General features: G+C 35.0%; 2 protein-coding genes across 2 annotated transcripts; one reads left to right on the plus strand and one right to left on the minus strand.

The window, feature by feature from the left end:
- The first annotated feature begins 2,676 nt into the window (after positions 1-2,676).
- On the plus strand, positions 2,677-5,646 carry LOC145067401 (uncharacterized). The gene is made up of 7 exons (XM_079014553.1): positions 2,677-2,794; positions 3,010-3,017; positions 3,105-3,697; positions 3,810-4,248; positions 4,331-4,343; positions 4,458-4,595; positions 5,279-5,646. The coding sequence occupies exons 1-7, from the start codon at positions 2,677-2,679 to the stop codon at positions 5,644-5,646; spliced, it is 1,677 nt and encodes a 558-aa protein (XP_078870679.1).
- Positions 5,647-9,889: 4,243 nt separating this feature from the next.
- LOC145067402 (uncharacterized) lies at positions 9,890-11,644 on the minus strand. The gene has a single exon (XM_079014554.1). It carries the CDS (start codon positions 11,642-11,644, stop codon positions 9,890-9,892), a length of 1,755 nt encoding a protein of 584 aa, XP_078870680.1.
- Between the last annotated feature and the right edge of the window lie 1,123 nt (positions 11,645-12,767).

Raw genomic sequence — 12,767 nt, forward strand, 5'->3', positions numbered from 1 at the left:
CGACCGAAAGTCAAAGGATCCGAGGAACAAGAGGGTGGAGCTAGTAAAGGTGCAATGGCAACACCGGAAGGGTTCGGAGTGGACTTGGGAACCAGTAGAAGAGATGAGGGAGCACTATCCCGAGCTTTTCCAGGAGCGAGCGGCAGACTTTGAGGACGAAGTCTAAAATAAATGGGACAGATTTGTAGCACCTGGTTCCTGGTATGTATTTTAATCTAAGTCTTTTTGCATTTTTTGCTGGAACTCGGCGAGTTGTAGGCCCGACTCGCCGAGTAGAGACGAGACATCGAGCACGTTTAAGTTGGTGACTCGACGAGTCCATATCCTGGACTCGGCGAGTCCGCCGGTCTGGATGAAACTCTAATTTCAAAGGTTTGCACCCTATTTAAACATCTTTATGTGCCTCATAACGGCCCTCATTACGTCCAGAACACCCCTCACGAAGCCCTAACCCTTCTTTTAGTAATTTGAGTGCTTTTAGTGCACTTCCTTGAAGTTTTGGAGAAAAGAAGAAGGTAGATCAAGAGGAGAGGAAGAAGATCCAGAATCTTTGTGCCATTTCAGAGCTTCTAGAGGTATTAGACTCGAAACCCTCTTTGTTCCTTCATTATTATCTCCTTAAGAGCTTAAGATATTCATTTTATGGCATCTTCTAGTCTTGATCTTTGAGTAACGAGCTTATAGTGTTAAGGGACTTCAGATCTAGGCATGATTGAGCTCTAGGAGCTCGGATCTATTGCCTTTATGAGCCTAACTTGTGTATAAGTCCTAGATCTACTCTTCTAGTCCTAGTTAAGCCTCTTATTTCCCTTTTGATGCATGAATACACATAAAGTTGGAAACTTTACGTGTAAAACCTACCCTAAGAACCCAGATCTATGAATGGAATGCATTGGATTCAAGCAGAATCGAGTATATAGTAATTGCATGCATGCGACTCGGCGAGTCGTTCTACGGACTTGGCGAGTCGAGTCGCGAGTTCCCGATTTTCCCCTTTTGAGTTATGTTGAGTGGGATCAGTGAGCTTTAAGTGGACTCGACGAATCAATGCCCTGACTCGGCGAGTCCAAGGCAATCTTCTTGCCTCAAGAACAGACTTGACGAGTTGTTCATACAACTCGGCGAGTCACAGACCAGAGTGTTCATCGGATGAAGATGAACTCGACGAGTTGTTCATACAACTTGGCGAGTCGAATGAAGGCCTATTGGATATCTGCATAGAAGGAGAACCCGTCGAGTCAATGCCTAACTCGACGAGTAGAGACGGGAGTGAGGACAATCGACTGGATAGCGACTCGACGAGTTAGCGAGCCAACTCGACGATTCGGGTCAATTGGAAGTTGACTTTGACTTTGACTTTTGACTTGGTTAGGGGTAAAATGGTCATTTTACCCTAAGGACAGTTAGTAGTGTTTGATTGAGTGTTTCGTGGGAATTACAGCCGGAGGATTTCCGAAGCAGCAGCAGACAGACAGACAGTTCCCGCGCAGATCAGCAGCTACTTCGAGGTGAGTTACCTTCCAGTAGCGGTGGGTCTACGGCCACAATGTCGGCCCACCAGTAAGAGTTGTGTGTTAGATGATTGTCTTTGTGATATCATCTAGTTCTGCTACTACCTTATATGTTATATGCTAGCTTGATGTGTTATAGTAGTAGAGTTCGGTTGTTAGGACCAAAGGGTAGTTAGACACCCCAGATACGTCTGACAGTATGTGATGTCATGATTATATGCTAGCATGATCTGAGATATGTGTTAGGGGTAGTAGGAAGGGAGCAGTCCCCAAGTTCGGTTGTTAGGACCGAAGGGTAGTCAGACACCCTAGATATGTCTGATAGTATGCTATGTTATGATATGTGATAGTAGTAGTGGTAAGGGGTGAAACAGTCCCCGAGGTTCGGTTGTTAGGACCGAAGGGTGGTTGGCACCCCAGAATGGCCACACGGGTAGGTCGGCACCCCAGAATGGTCGTACCGAGTAGGTCGGGCACCCCAGAAATGTCTGACAAGTATGGTATGTTATATGATTGTACTGTATGTATGGTATGTGGTACGTTGGGGGAACTCACTAAGCTTTGTGCTTATAGTTTTCAGTTTTGGTTTCAGGTACCTCTTCTTCAAAGGGGAAGGAGCTGGCGCGGTAGCGATACATCATACACATACACTATTTTCCGCCTTACGAGATTGTTCTGGGATTTGTACTATGATATTCAGTTGACTTTGTATTTTGTTTTTTCATAGACGATGTATGATTGTGGAATGATTTGATCAGACAATGTTTTATTTACAAATGCTTTCCAAGGTATTGATTTAAAAATGAAATTTTTGGACGTGAAAATTGGGTTGTTACATAGATAGTAGAAAATTTTTCAATTTGTTTTTTACCTTTAGTGCCACTATGTAAAAAAAATGGCAAATCCTAAAAAAATGGCAACTACTTAAAAAAAAATGTAAACAAATTGGATCATTTAAGCCCCAGTAATTAGTAGCCCAAACACATTTTTATTTTAATCCACCTAATATTAGCCCCCCAAGAAAAAGAATAGGAGAAATAGCCCAAATAAAACAATTGTCCAATTGGGTCCACGAATCCAAGTCTCAATTCCTTGAATCACAAAAGAAAAAAAAAACGAGCAGCCTTGTTTGTTTCCTTCTGTCTATCCTCACATTCGACAATCGATGACTTCTTCTAATCTTCTTCTTCGAGTTCGACCGATAATTCCAAGTTCAAAAATCGATTTCCAACTTCCAAGTGCAAAAACAACTCCAATCCAAGCTCCAAACCCTAATAAAGCAAGTAAGTATTTCTAATTTTCTATGGTTTTCGAATTTATAGTTGTAATTGCTAAGCAAAATTCAAATTTGTTATGGTTTATAGGTTAAAATTGCTATGAAGTTATTGGATATTTGGTAAAATTGTTATGTTATTATAAAAATTATTGTTTGATTAGTTGTAATTTCCATGATTTTTATTGAATTGATTGTTTGATATGTTAAATTGTTATGTTTTAGGTTTACATGTTATTGTTGATTAGGTATTAGGTGAAAATTCTATGTTTTGTTAAAGTTATTTTTTTGATTAGGTTAAACTATTATGTTTTTTATAGGTTAAAGTAAGTGGTTTTTTTACCAAAAGACCAAGACCTAATCCTAATGAAAGTGGTGAAGGATGTTCCCAAATACCAATCACCAATCAATCAATCCCTTTAGTTTCTAATTCTAATGCAACCCCACAAACACCAATCACCAATCAATCAACCCTTTCAGTTTCTAATGCAATTCCACAAACACCATGCTCTAATGAACCTAATGATAATGTTGATTTGAAAGATCTTCCAAAGGACCCGACAGATAAGCCAAAGATTACAAGTTACAAATCAAATGTAAGATATTATGTAAGAAGGGCATATTTGCTTCAAGGACCTTGTCAAATAAGGTTATATAAGTTACCAAAAAAGAAAATAGGTGATAGATTTAGAAGATCCATTCTTTCATGGTTTGATGGTTTTGATTGGTTGGAATATAGTGTGAAAAGGAATAGAGCATATTGTTTATATTGTTATGTGTTTGGAGACATCATGAATCAAAGAGGAGGGAGAGATGAATTTATTTCCCAAGGTTTTGATACATGGAATAAAAAAGATGCATTTCAGACTCATGTGGGTAGTGTTGATAGTTTGCACAACAAAGCAAGAGAAAAGTGTGAATTTTATTGAGAAAAAACAAACTATTAATGTAGTCTTGAGAAGGAAAACTGAAGCGGATGACCATAAATATAAAGATCGATTGTGTGTTTCTATTATTGTTATTAGACTTTTATTGAAAACCGGTTTACCGTTTCGTGGTCATGATGAGTCAGTTAACTCGGGAAATAGAGGGCTTTACATTGAAGTGCTAAAAGTCATTCGGGAGACTAATGAAGATATTTTCAACAATACTTTAGAAAATGCTCCTAAAAACAATCAACTTATTTCCCCTAAAATTAAAAAAGAACTTGTACAATGTTTTGCACAAGAAGTCCTTTTGAGTATTCGCCAAGAGATTGGTGTAGGTGTATTTGCTTTATTGGTCGATGAATCTAGTGATGTCTCGAGAAAGGAACAAATGGCTATTGTTTTGCGATATGTTGATAGTCTTGGCTTTGTGAAAGAAAGATTCATAGGCAATGTGCACATGAAGGATACATCCTCTACAACACTAAAAAACGACATAAATGAAATACTTACAAGCAACAAATTGAGTTTTAGTCAGGTAACTTTTTTTCTATTTCAATTTAATTTAATTCGCTTTATGTGTAATATTATATATAATATTTTTTTAATTTTTTTAATAGATAATAGAACAAGGTTATGATGGGGCTAGCAATATGTGAGGGGAATTCAATGGTTTGAAAGCTTTGATATTACAAGAGAATGACACAGCTTTTTATATACATTGCTTTGCACACCAACTTCAATTAGTGGTTGTGGCTGTAGCAAAGAAGCATGACGGTGTTAGTGACTTTTTTGAACAAATTTCATTGGTGGTTAATGTTGTTTGTGTCTCGTATAAAATAAAAGACTTACTACGGGAACAAGCAAGAGAAAATGTGAAAAAAGGTTTGTGTAGTGGTGAACTTGAAACCCAGAGAGGGTTAAATCAATAGACTACACTTGTTCGAGCGGGAGATACAAGATGGGGTTCACATTTTAAGACACTCAAAAGTTTAATGATGTTGTTTGCGGATGTTCTTGTAGTTTTAGAACTTGTGAAAGTGGATGGAGGGTCATTGGCAAACCATCAACAAACGTCCGGAATCTTAGCATGTTTTAAATCTTATGAGTTCGTGTTTTACTTATATATGATGTGTGATATTTTACGCCTCACGAGTTATCAAGGCAACTTCAAAAAAAAGATCTAGACATTTTAGAAGCAACTTCGATGGTTAGAGAGATAATGGATACATTGCAATCTTTAAGAGACATGGGGTTTGCTAGCATTTTGCCAAAGATATCCTCTTTTTGTCAAACACACAATATTGCTACTTTGGAAATGGAGGATTTTTATGTTGGTGCAAGAAACTATACGACCACAAAGACCAATAGATTTCATTTTGAGGTTGAAATCTTCAACACAGTCGTGGATATGCAACTTACAAAATATCGGGATCGATTTAGTGAAACAAGCACCTAGTTACTAGAATACATGGGTGCTTTGATCCCTTGTGATTCATTTGCATAATATGACAAATCAAAGTTGTTGAAGTTGGCTAAGTTGTACAAGTATGACTTTGATGATTCAGATTTGATAGATCTTGAAGGACAACGTGAGATATTTTATCACTCTTGCATCAAAGATGAGCATTTTACCACTTTGAAAGGAATTTCCGAGCTTTCTCATTTGATGGTTAGTACGGGGAAACATCGGTCTTATCCTTTGGTTTATAAGCTTTTGAAGTTGGCTTTAATTTTACCTGTAGCGACCGCAAGTGTGGAAAGATGTTTTTCGAAGATGAAGCTCTTGAAGACCGACTTGCGCAACAAAATTGGCGATGACTTTTTGAACAACGCGTTACTTTGCAATGTTGAGACCGAAGCACTTGTGAAAGTTGAGAATGAAAAACTAATGGAGCGGTTTCAAAAGATGTCTGCACGAAGAGAACAAATTTAAATTGTAGTAGATAGTTATGTTTTTAATTTTTATGTAATGAATCGTTTTTTTGTATTAGACGTTATGAATTATTTTTCAGTTAGAAATTATGTTTAACTGGATTTTTTTTGACAAACCTTACTATCAATTCATGCGTCCGCCCCTGCTCTCTCTCTCTCTCTTTGTGTGTGTGTGTATATGTATGTGTGTGTATGTGTGTGTGTGTGTATATATATATATATATATATATATATATATATATATATATATATATAGGTTATTCTATTCTAACTAATTATTGTGTGGATGTAAGGTTGAAAATGGACCAATCATTTTTAGTTATTTTAAGAAAATGATTTATCTATATTATTAAATAAAAGAAAAATAGAATAGTATCATTTAATTAAAAGAAAGGTAATGTTGTACATTTGCATTGTCTTAAAATTAGGAAACACAATTTTAAAAAAGCAAATTTTCGGAATTTAATGGATCTTTGATTATCTTAATTTTGAACTAGAAAAGATTCCCCGGAGTTGCCGGGGTCGGAAGGTATTGCTTTGTAAAGTAAAGTAGCATGTTGAATTGCATTAAGATAATCTAGTAAAGGAAGATAAACAATGTCATCTAATTACTTAAGTAGAGAAATCTAAATCATTATTTCTTGCAATAAATGAGGAAAATAAAGAAATGGTCTCACAAATTGAACTTTATTGTCATATATGGCAGCGGTCGGAAAACCAATCCGGAAAATATAGACCGTTGTTTTTTGTCCGTTAATATGAGGGTAATTTGGTCCTTTAAGGTAGTAGGGAATGAATTTGTGACGACGGGTAAACTATATGGACCATTTATGTAATTTTGGCGGTGGTGGTGATGGCAGCTGGTGGGTGGCTTTATGGTATTGGGTGAGTATTTTCTAATAAATAAAATATTAATTTAAAACCAAAAAGAGAAATATGAATTAATAAAATAAATCGGATTAGGAGTAAAAGAGTGATTTCGGTTTCCATCGTTTTCGTCAATGTGTTAAATCCGGTAAACCACAGGAACCAATCGTGTAATTTTGTCTAACAATAATAATAATAATAATAATGAGGGATCATTTCTGCCAAAAGACTAAATACTAATAATATGTAATAAAAGGTAACGGTTATGAAAAATTCAAACAAAAGTAAAAGGGTTGTTTGTGAACAAAAGCATAAAAGTGAAGAGTCAATGTTGTAAGTGGCTTTTAAAACCAACATAAGTTGGAGGACCAAAAGTGACCAAAAAAAAAGAGGAGCAAACATACATAACCTTAAGGGACCAATATTGCCAAACACTTAGGAAGTTTACTATTCCTAACTTTCATATCTTTAATATATATATATATATATATATATATATATATATATATATATATATATATTAATTTTGATTTTTTTAAATTAATTTATTTAAATAATTCTAACATAATTTTTAGTCATGCCCGGTTTTATTTGGTCAGAATGACATTCTTTTTATAATGATATTCTTTGAAAATACAAGTCATAAACTAATAAAAAGTCTTACTTCTCGAAGAATAATAAATGTTTAGATACAAGTTAAAAAAATTTCATCACATCCTTGAAAAAATAAAAAAATTTATATTTTATTTTATTGGAATATACTATTACATATACTCTTATCATTTTATTATATATTATTCTACCAGAATATGAAAATAAACAGTGCATTTTTTTTCGAAGATCGGTGACCATTGACGATTGTTCATCTCCATCTCACACATTCATCCAACCTTCAGGTCATTGATCATCATGTCTTTCATGCATTCTATGAGAATAATTGTCATGAAATTGAATTATGTAAGAATAAAACTATATGAGAATACTTTTATACGACAAAAATAAAACAATTTTAGTAATTCTAAGAGAATTCATACCACATGCTAGAACCAAGTAACACAAATAAGGAACTCGGAAATTATTTTTGTGTTCTTCAAGAATTTGAACATCAAGTTCTTTTTCAGACATTTCTACAAACACCTGGCGTGCAATATTCTCATAGAATTATTTTAGTGTTCTTCAAGATTTCTGAACCGCCATGACTTGTTGGAATCACATAATTACTATTCACTGAGAAATATTTCCACGAAAAAAAATTAAATAAGAAAGTAAATTAGGAGAAAGAAAGTGGAACAACCACCTGTATTTGCAACAATTCAATATCATAAAACAGATTATAGCTTGTTCATAAACAAGTGGAACATATATCAGCAGCGAGAATTTGGGAGAAAGAAAGTAAATTAACTGTTGCAGCCTCATCCCTGAAAGACGATGTTAACCATGGATCAACCACAGGTAGCAGAAACCACATTCCACAAAAATCGCTGGCTCTAGGTGGCTTTGTTGGTAAAGTGAACGACGCTGCTTCCAGTAGCGACACTCCACTTCATTCTTGCACTGGGAGTCGAGGGCAGATCCCATACCCGCAGGGAGGTAAGGCGACTACATCACCGGCGGGGACACCAAGGAGAACGTTTAAATGGCTGTTCACACCTCCGTCCCCGGCAAAACCGATCATGTCGGCGATACGGAAATGATGGGAGACTAAAAAAGAAAAGTCGGTTGCCATACAAGAAGATTACCAGAAGGGCTAGTGCAAACAACGGTGAGGGTCAATAGAATATTGGGTTTTAAAACTAATATTCCTAAATTAAAGGGATGTTATTAATTGATATATATATATATATATATATATATATATATATATATATATATATATACCATAATTAATTAATTGTAAGATTACATATTTACCCTTTTAAAATGATTAGCCTACAATGATTCCAACATTCATATAATAAATATTTAGAATACATGAACCTCTCTCTCTCTCTCTCTCTCTCTCTCTCTCTCTCTATATATATATATATATATATATATATATATATATATATATATATATATATATATATATATATATATATATATATATATATATATATATATACACACACTAAAAAAAATCTTTTACTTATAATTCGCCCATAAAATAAAGCCTATATGTGGCTCACATAGAACATTTGCTTTAAAAAGGAGATAAAAGGTAAAAGGGTTTTATACTTTTATGGCATGATCTCAAAAGGCTCGTCTCTTTCTAATGCATAGACATTGTGCCATAGATTGAGTTATATAGGCAACCAAGTGACTAAGAGACGTCCACTTCAAAACGCATTCTTGAGAGGACCACACTTTTTGATAGCACGTATGCAATATCATAAAGTTATTCATTTGTTCATGATTTATAATTTATTATATACATGATCGTAGAAGATATTAATTAGATCAATTATGATTCATAATGATGTAAACCCAAACAAAATCAAATGGCCGAACAACTAAATGTTTCACAACTGCTTATATGACTAAATGAAAGGGTAAATATACAATCTCTATAAAGCAAAGATGATAATGCTGAGGTTTTAACTTATACTTACTTGAAAATGAGAACCTACGTTCTGATATACCTTTTACATGTTTTACATTGCCATGCAATTTATAGCAATCTTCATTTTTGCAAAGGTTTGATCATATAATAGACAATAGACAAATGTGGACGTATCTGACAGCAAATGTTTACGAGCTTCTAACTTTTAGGTTTTAACAAAAAAAATCAATTTAAACTAAAATATTCATTTAGGAATATGGGTATTTAGCTTCTAGTTTAAACAATAATCTTCAAATCTAAAAAGCTACTTAATTATCGTTTAAGAAAAAACTATTAAGTTTTTTTTAATCAATTTTTAGAATTGTTCTTAAAAATATATGTATGTATTTTTCTTTAATAAACAATTGTAATTTTACATATTTCAAAAGCTTTCAACTATTTTTGTCAAATATTCATAAAAATTAAAATTTAGAACTCTCAACTACCAGCTACAAATTACTAACTAGTTTTTATGAAAGGCACCTTATATCTTTCATACTCATTTATTGTTAGCTTTTTACATGCTTTAGTAGTGATTACTTACGAATTAATCGTTTTAGTGGTAATCACTCGGAAAGTAGTGTTCCATAAAAATTTAGGACATGTTCAAATCTCATATGCTTCCATTTTAAGATTGCATACAACTCATAAAAGAACCATGACAATAAAGAAAGTAATATTATAGATCCAAAAAAAAAGATGGCTACTTTCACTTCTTGACAAATAGAATTTCACAATTAGTAAGATTAACATATATGACTTTGGGCTTATTTATAAGCTAGTGCCCACTTTATTTTTAAAGGAATTTAATATTTTCCATTCTCCATTCATCTTTACGCCTAGAAATGAAACTATCAGCCTTTACGTTCACGTCGGGGCTAGGAAAAGATATTGGGCTGGGCCCAAACGAATCTTCAACGTCGATCGCAGTTGATGTTGATGTTGATGGTGATCGGAAATCAACGGGTCCATGCTCCGGTGAACTACAAACAGATTCATGAATGCTCTTTGACTTAACAGAATCCCCTCGGAGTTCGAATTTCATCGCTGGCGGTGGTGGGGTTGGAATTGAAATCATAGGCGAGTGTGAGCCGCTGAGAAGAAAATCGTCACTGTCATAGAAATTGCTTGTTTTTGTCGGTAGAGGCGGTTTGTCTGTGCCCGCAGAACGCCAGCGGAGAGCTTCTGGTTTCCGTTGCAACGGCTGAGATGGAGATTTTATTTGGCTCATACGCTTCGACTCTTGCTTCAGTGTGACTGGAACAGTGGACCTCCAAGGTGGAGAAATAGCTGAGGAGGAATTCACATGCTTGCTTTTCGTTCCAGTTTTGAAAAAACCCGTGATGGTTGAAGATGGCGAAGGTGGAGGTGGTGATGGTGGTGGAGAGATTTTTGATGGAAGACGCTTCGTCTTACGGACTGTCTTAAATATGGCATTGAAAATAGTCCTAAGTGGTGGAGGCGGCGGAACCACTGTAACGGTAGGCGCAGGCGGCGGAACCACTGTAACGGGAGGCGCAGGCGGCAGCACCGGCGGTTGTATAGACGGAGTGACCGGCTGTATATATGTCGGTTTCTGTCTGCTTTTTCGCTTCCTCTTCCTCTGATCATCCACTGAATCTATTTTCGTAGCCAGTTCCGATGTAGACTCACTTAATGTCCCTTCAAGTTTGTCATGCTTCTGATGCAACCGGTGTTCCGATGGCACCAACAAAGGTGGAGGCGGAGGCATTGTTGAAGATGAAGGATTTTGGGATACTATCTGTATCTTGTCAATTCGGCTCGTAACATCATCGACCGTTTCATCCCGCCCAAGACTCCGAGAGGATCTCCGCCTCCTTGTCTTGACGCTGACGGAAAGCGGTGGAGCCGGAGACGGAGCCGGAGGTGAAAGAAGACGCAATTGTACCATGCTCACCGGCACATTTCGACGGAGTTTAGTACTTCCCTCCGCATGCACTTCCCCTGCTTCCCTCCGCCGAGGTCGGTGGCGGATATCACCGGAGATCGTTTCAGATCGATACATATCCTCCTTTCCCCCTCCTCTCTGCGGTGAACGGTTGTTAACCGATGAAGAATTCTGAATATCCACCTCAGAATCATCGTAAAACCTTATTCCGTTCTCGCCCTTCTCCCTCAATGATTCAGATTCCCGCCTCAGATCCGGGTACGATCTGCTGCTTCTTCTTAATCCACCATTAACCTGCTTGTGCTCCTCATACTCATAACTTCCCGGCACGAGATTGTTCACTGGATTGGTAGCGTTTGCCGTCGACGAAGTGTTGTTGTTCGTTGAAGCAAAAACACCGCAAATAATGGCAAAGAATACAAGGAAAACGTTAAGTGAATCCCAATTGGATTTGAGAAAAGTTGGTTTGATGGTTTTTGGAATATGTGATTGGAGTGGATGGAGGAAGAAGAAGAGGAGGAGCAACACAAGAATTGGGAGGAGGATGAGAATCACCGGTTCGATGGATGGATTACGGCGGCGTGTAGTGGTGATGGGTGGCTGGAACCAGGCGGTTGGTTCAGAGCCGTCATCCTGTTCCATCGTGTAAGTTTGGATTCAGAGATTCGATTTGAAGTTGAAATGTTTGAAGATATATAAAGGGATACAAGAAAAACAAAAGATTCCCATAGATGTCCAATGAATTACGAGTTCCATGTTTTTTTGTACTTTGTCGAAGTCCATTAAAAAATACAAATTGTGCATTCACAGGTTTTTTATTTAAAGAAAATTGATTTTTCTTTTAAAAATAATATTTTAAATTCTAGTTTATAAGCTTGTCACTAAATTTGTTTCTTTTTTTAGTAAAACAAGAATTCGATTTTTGATAACTTATTAATTTTCAAACAGTCTCTTTTTATTGTCCAGTTATATATACATTTATTAGGTTATTTTGTTTTTATTAACTATTATGTGTTAGAATGTACAGATCTGAACAAACGGATGAAATTAATCAATGCACATGATTTGAGGGTGTATGATATTACAATGGGATAACATATACCATATAATCACACAAATGTTAGCAAATGATTATTTTGGACAATTAACTACATTTATAAAAGGAAATTTTCGGATTTTTAGAGATGATTAATTTTCTTAATTTAAAAAATCTGAATTTTGTTAATTAATTCAATCTTAATTCTAACGTAATTTGAATACATAACTGATTTTATTCTGTCAGAATATTTTTTTGTTAAAATGATGTTCTTTCATAATTTTATTCAATTAGAATATTATTGAAGAATAACAACATTTTTGAATCCGAAATTGAAAAGTAACAACATTTTAATATATTCTTATACATCTTAAATTAAATACAAATTCATACATATTCTTACAGACTAAAAGTCTTATATTTTAATATAATTATACATATTCTAAAATAATATCAACAAAAATGAATAAAATTCTTAAAAAATAATAACATTTTAAAATTGTGAGTATAATTAAAATTTATTCATTCTTCAAGTTATTCCTATTAGATCTTCAACGCATTCTTCCAACCATTCCTATCACAAATACAACAAAAATTAATAATGATTAAAACCATGTTACTTGCAATTAACTATCACTCAATATATTCTGGTAGAATATATAGAATATGACAGAATACATAGAATACATTCTGACAGAATACATAGATTTTATTCTGTCAAAATACATT

This window comes from Lactuca serriola, chromosome 8 (assembly GCF_051521515.1).
Source record: "Lactuca serriola cultivar US96UC23 chromosome 8, Lser_US96UC23_V15, whole genome shotgun sequence".
Classification (NCBI taxonomy): Eukaryota; Viridiplantae; Streptophyta; class Magnoliopsida; order Asterales; family Asteraceae; genus Lactuca; species Lactuca serriola.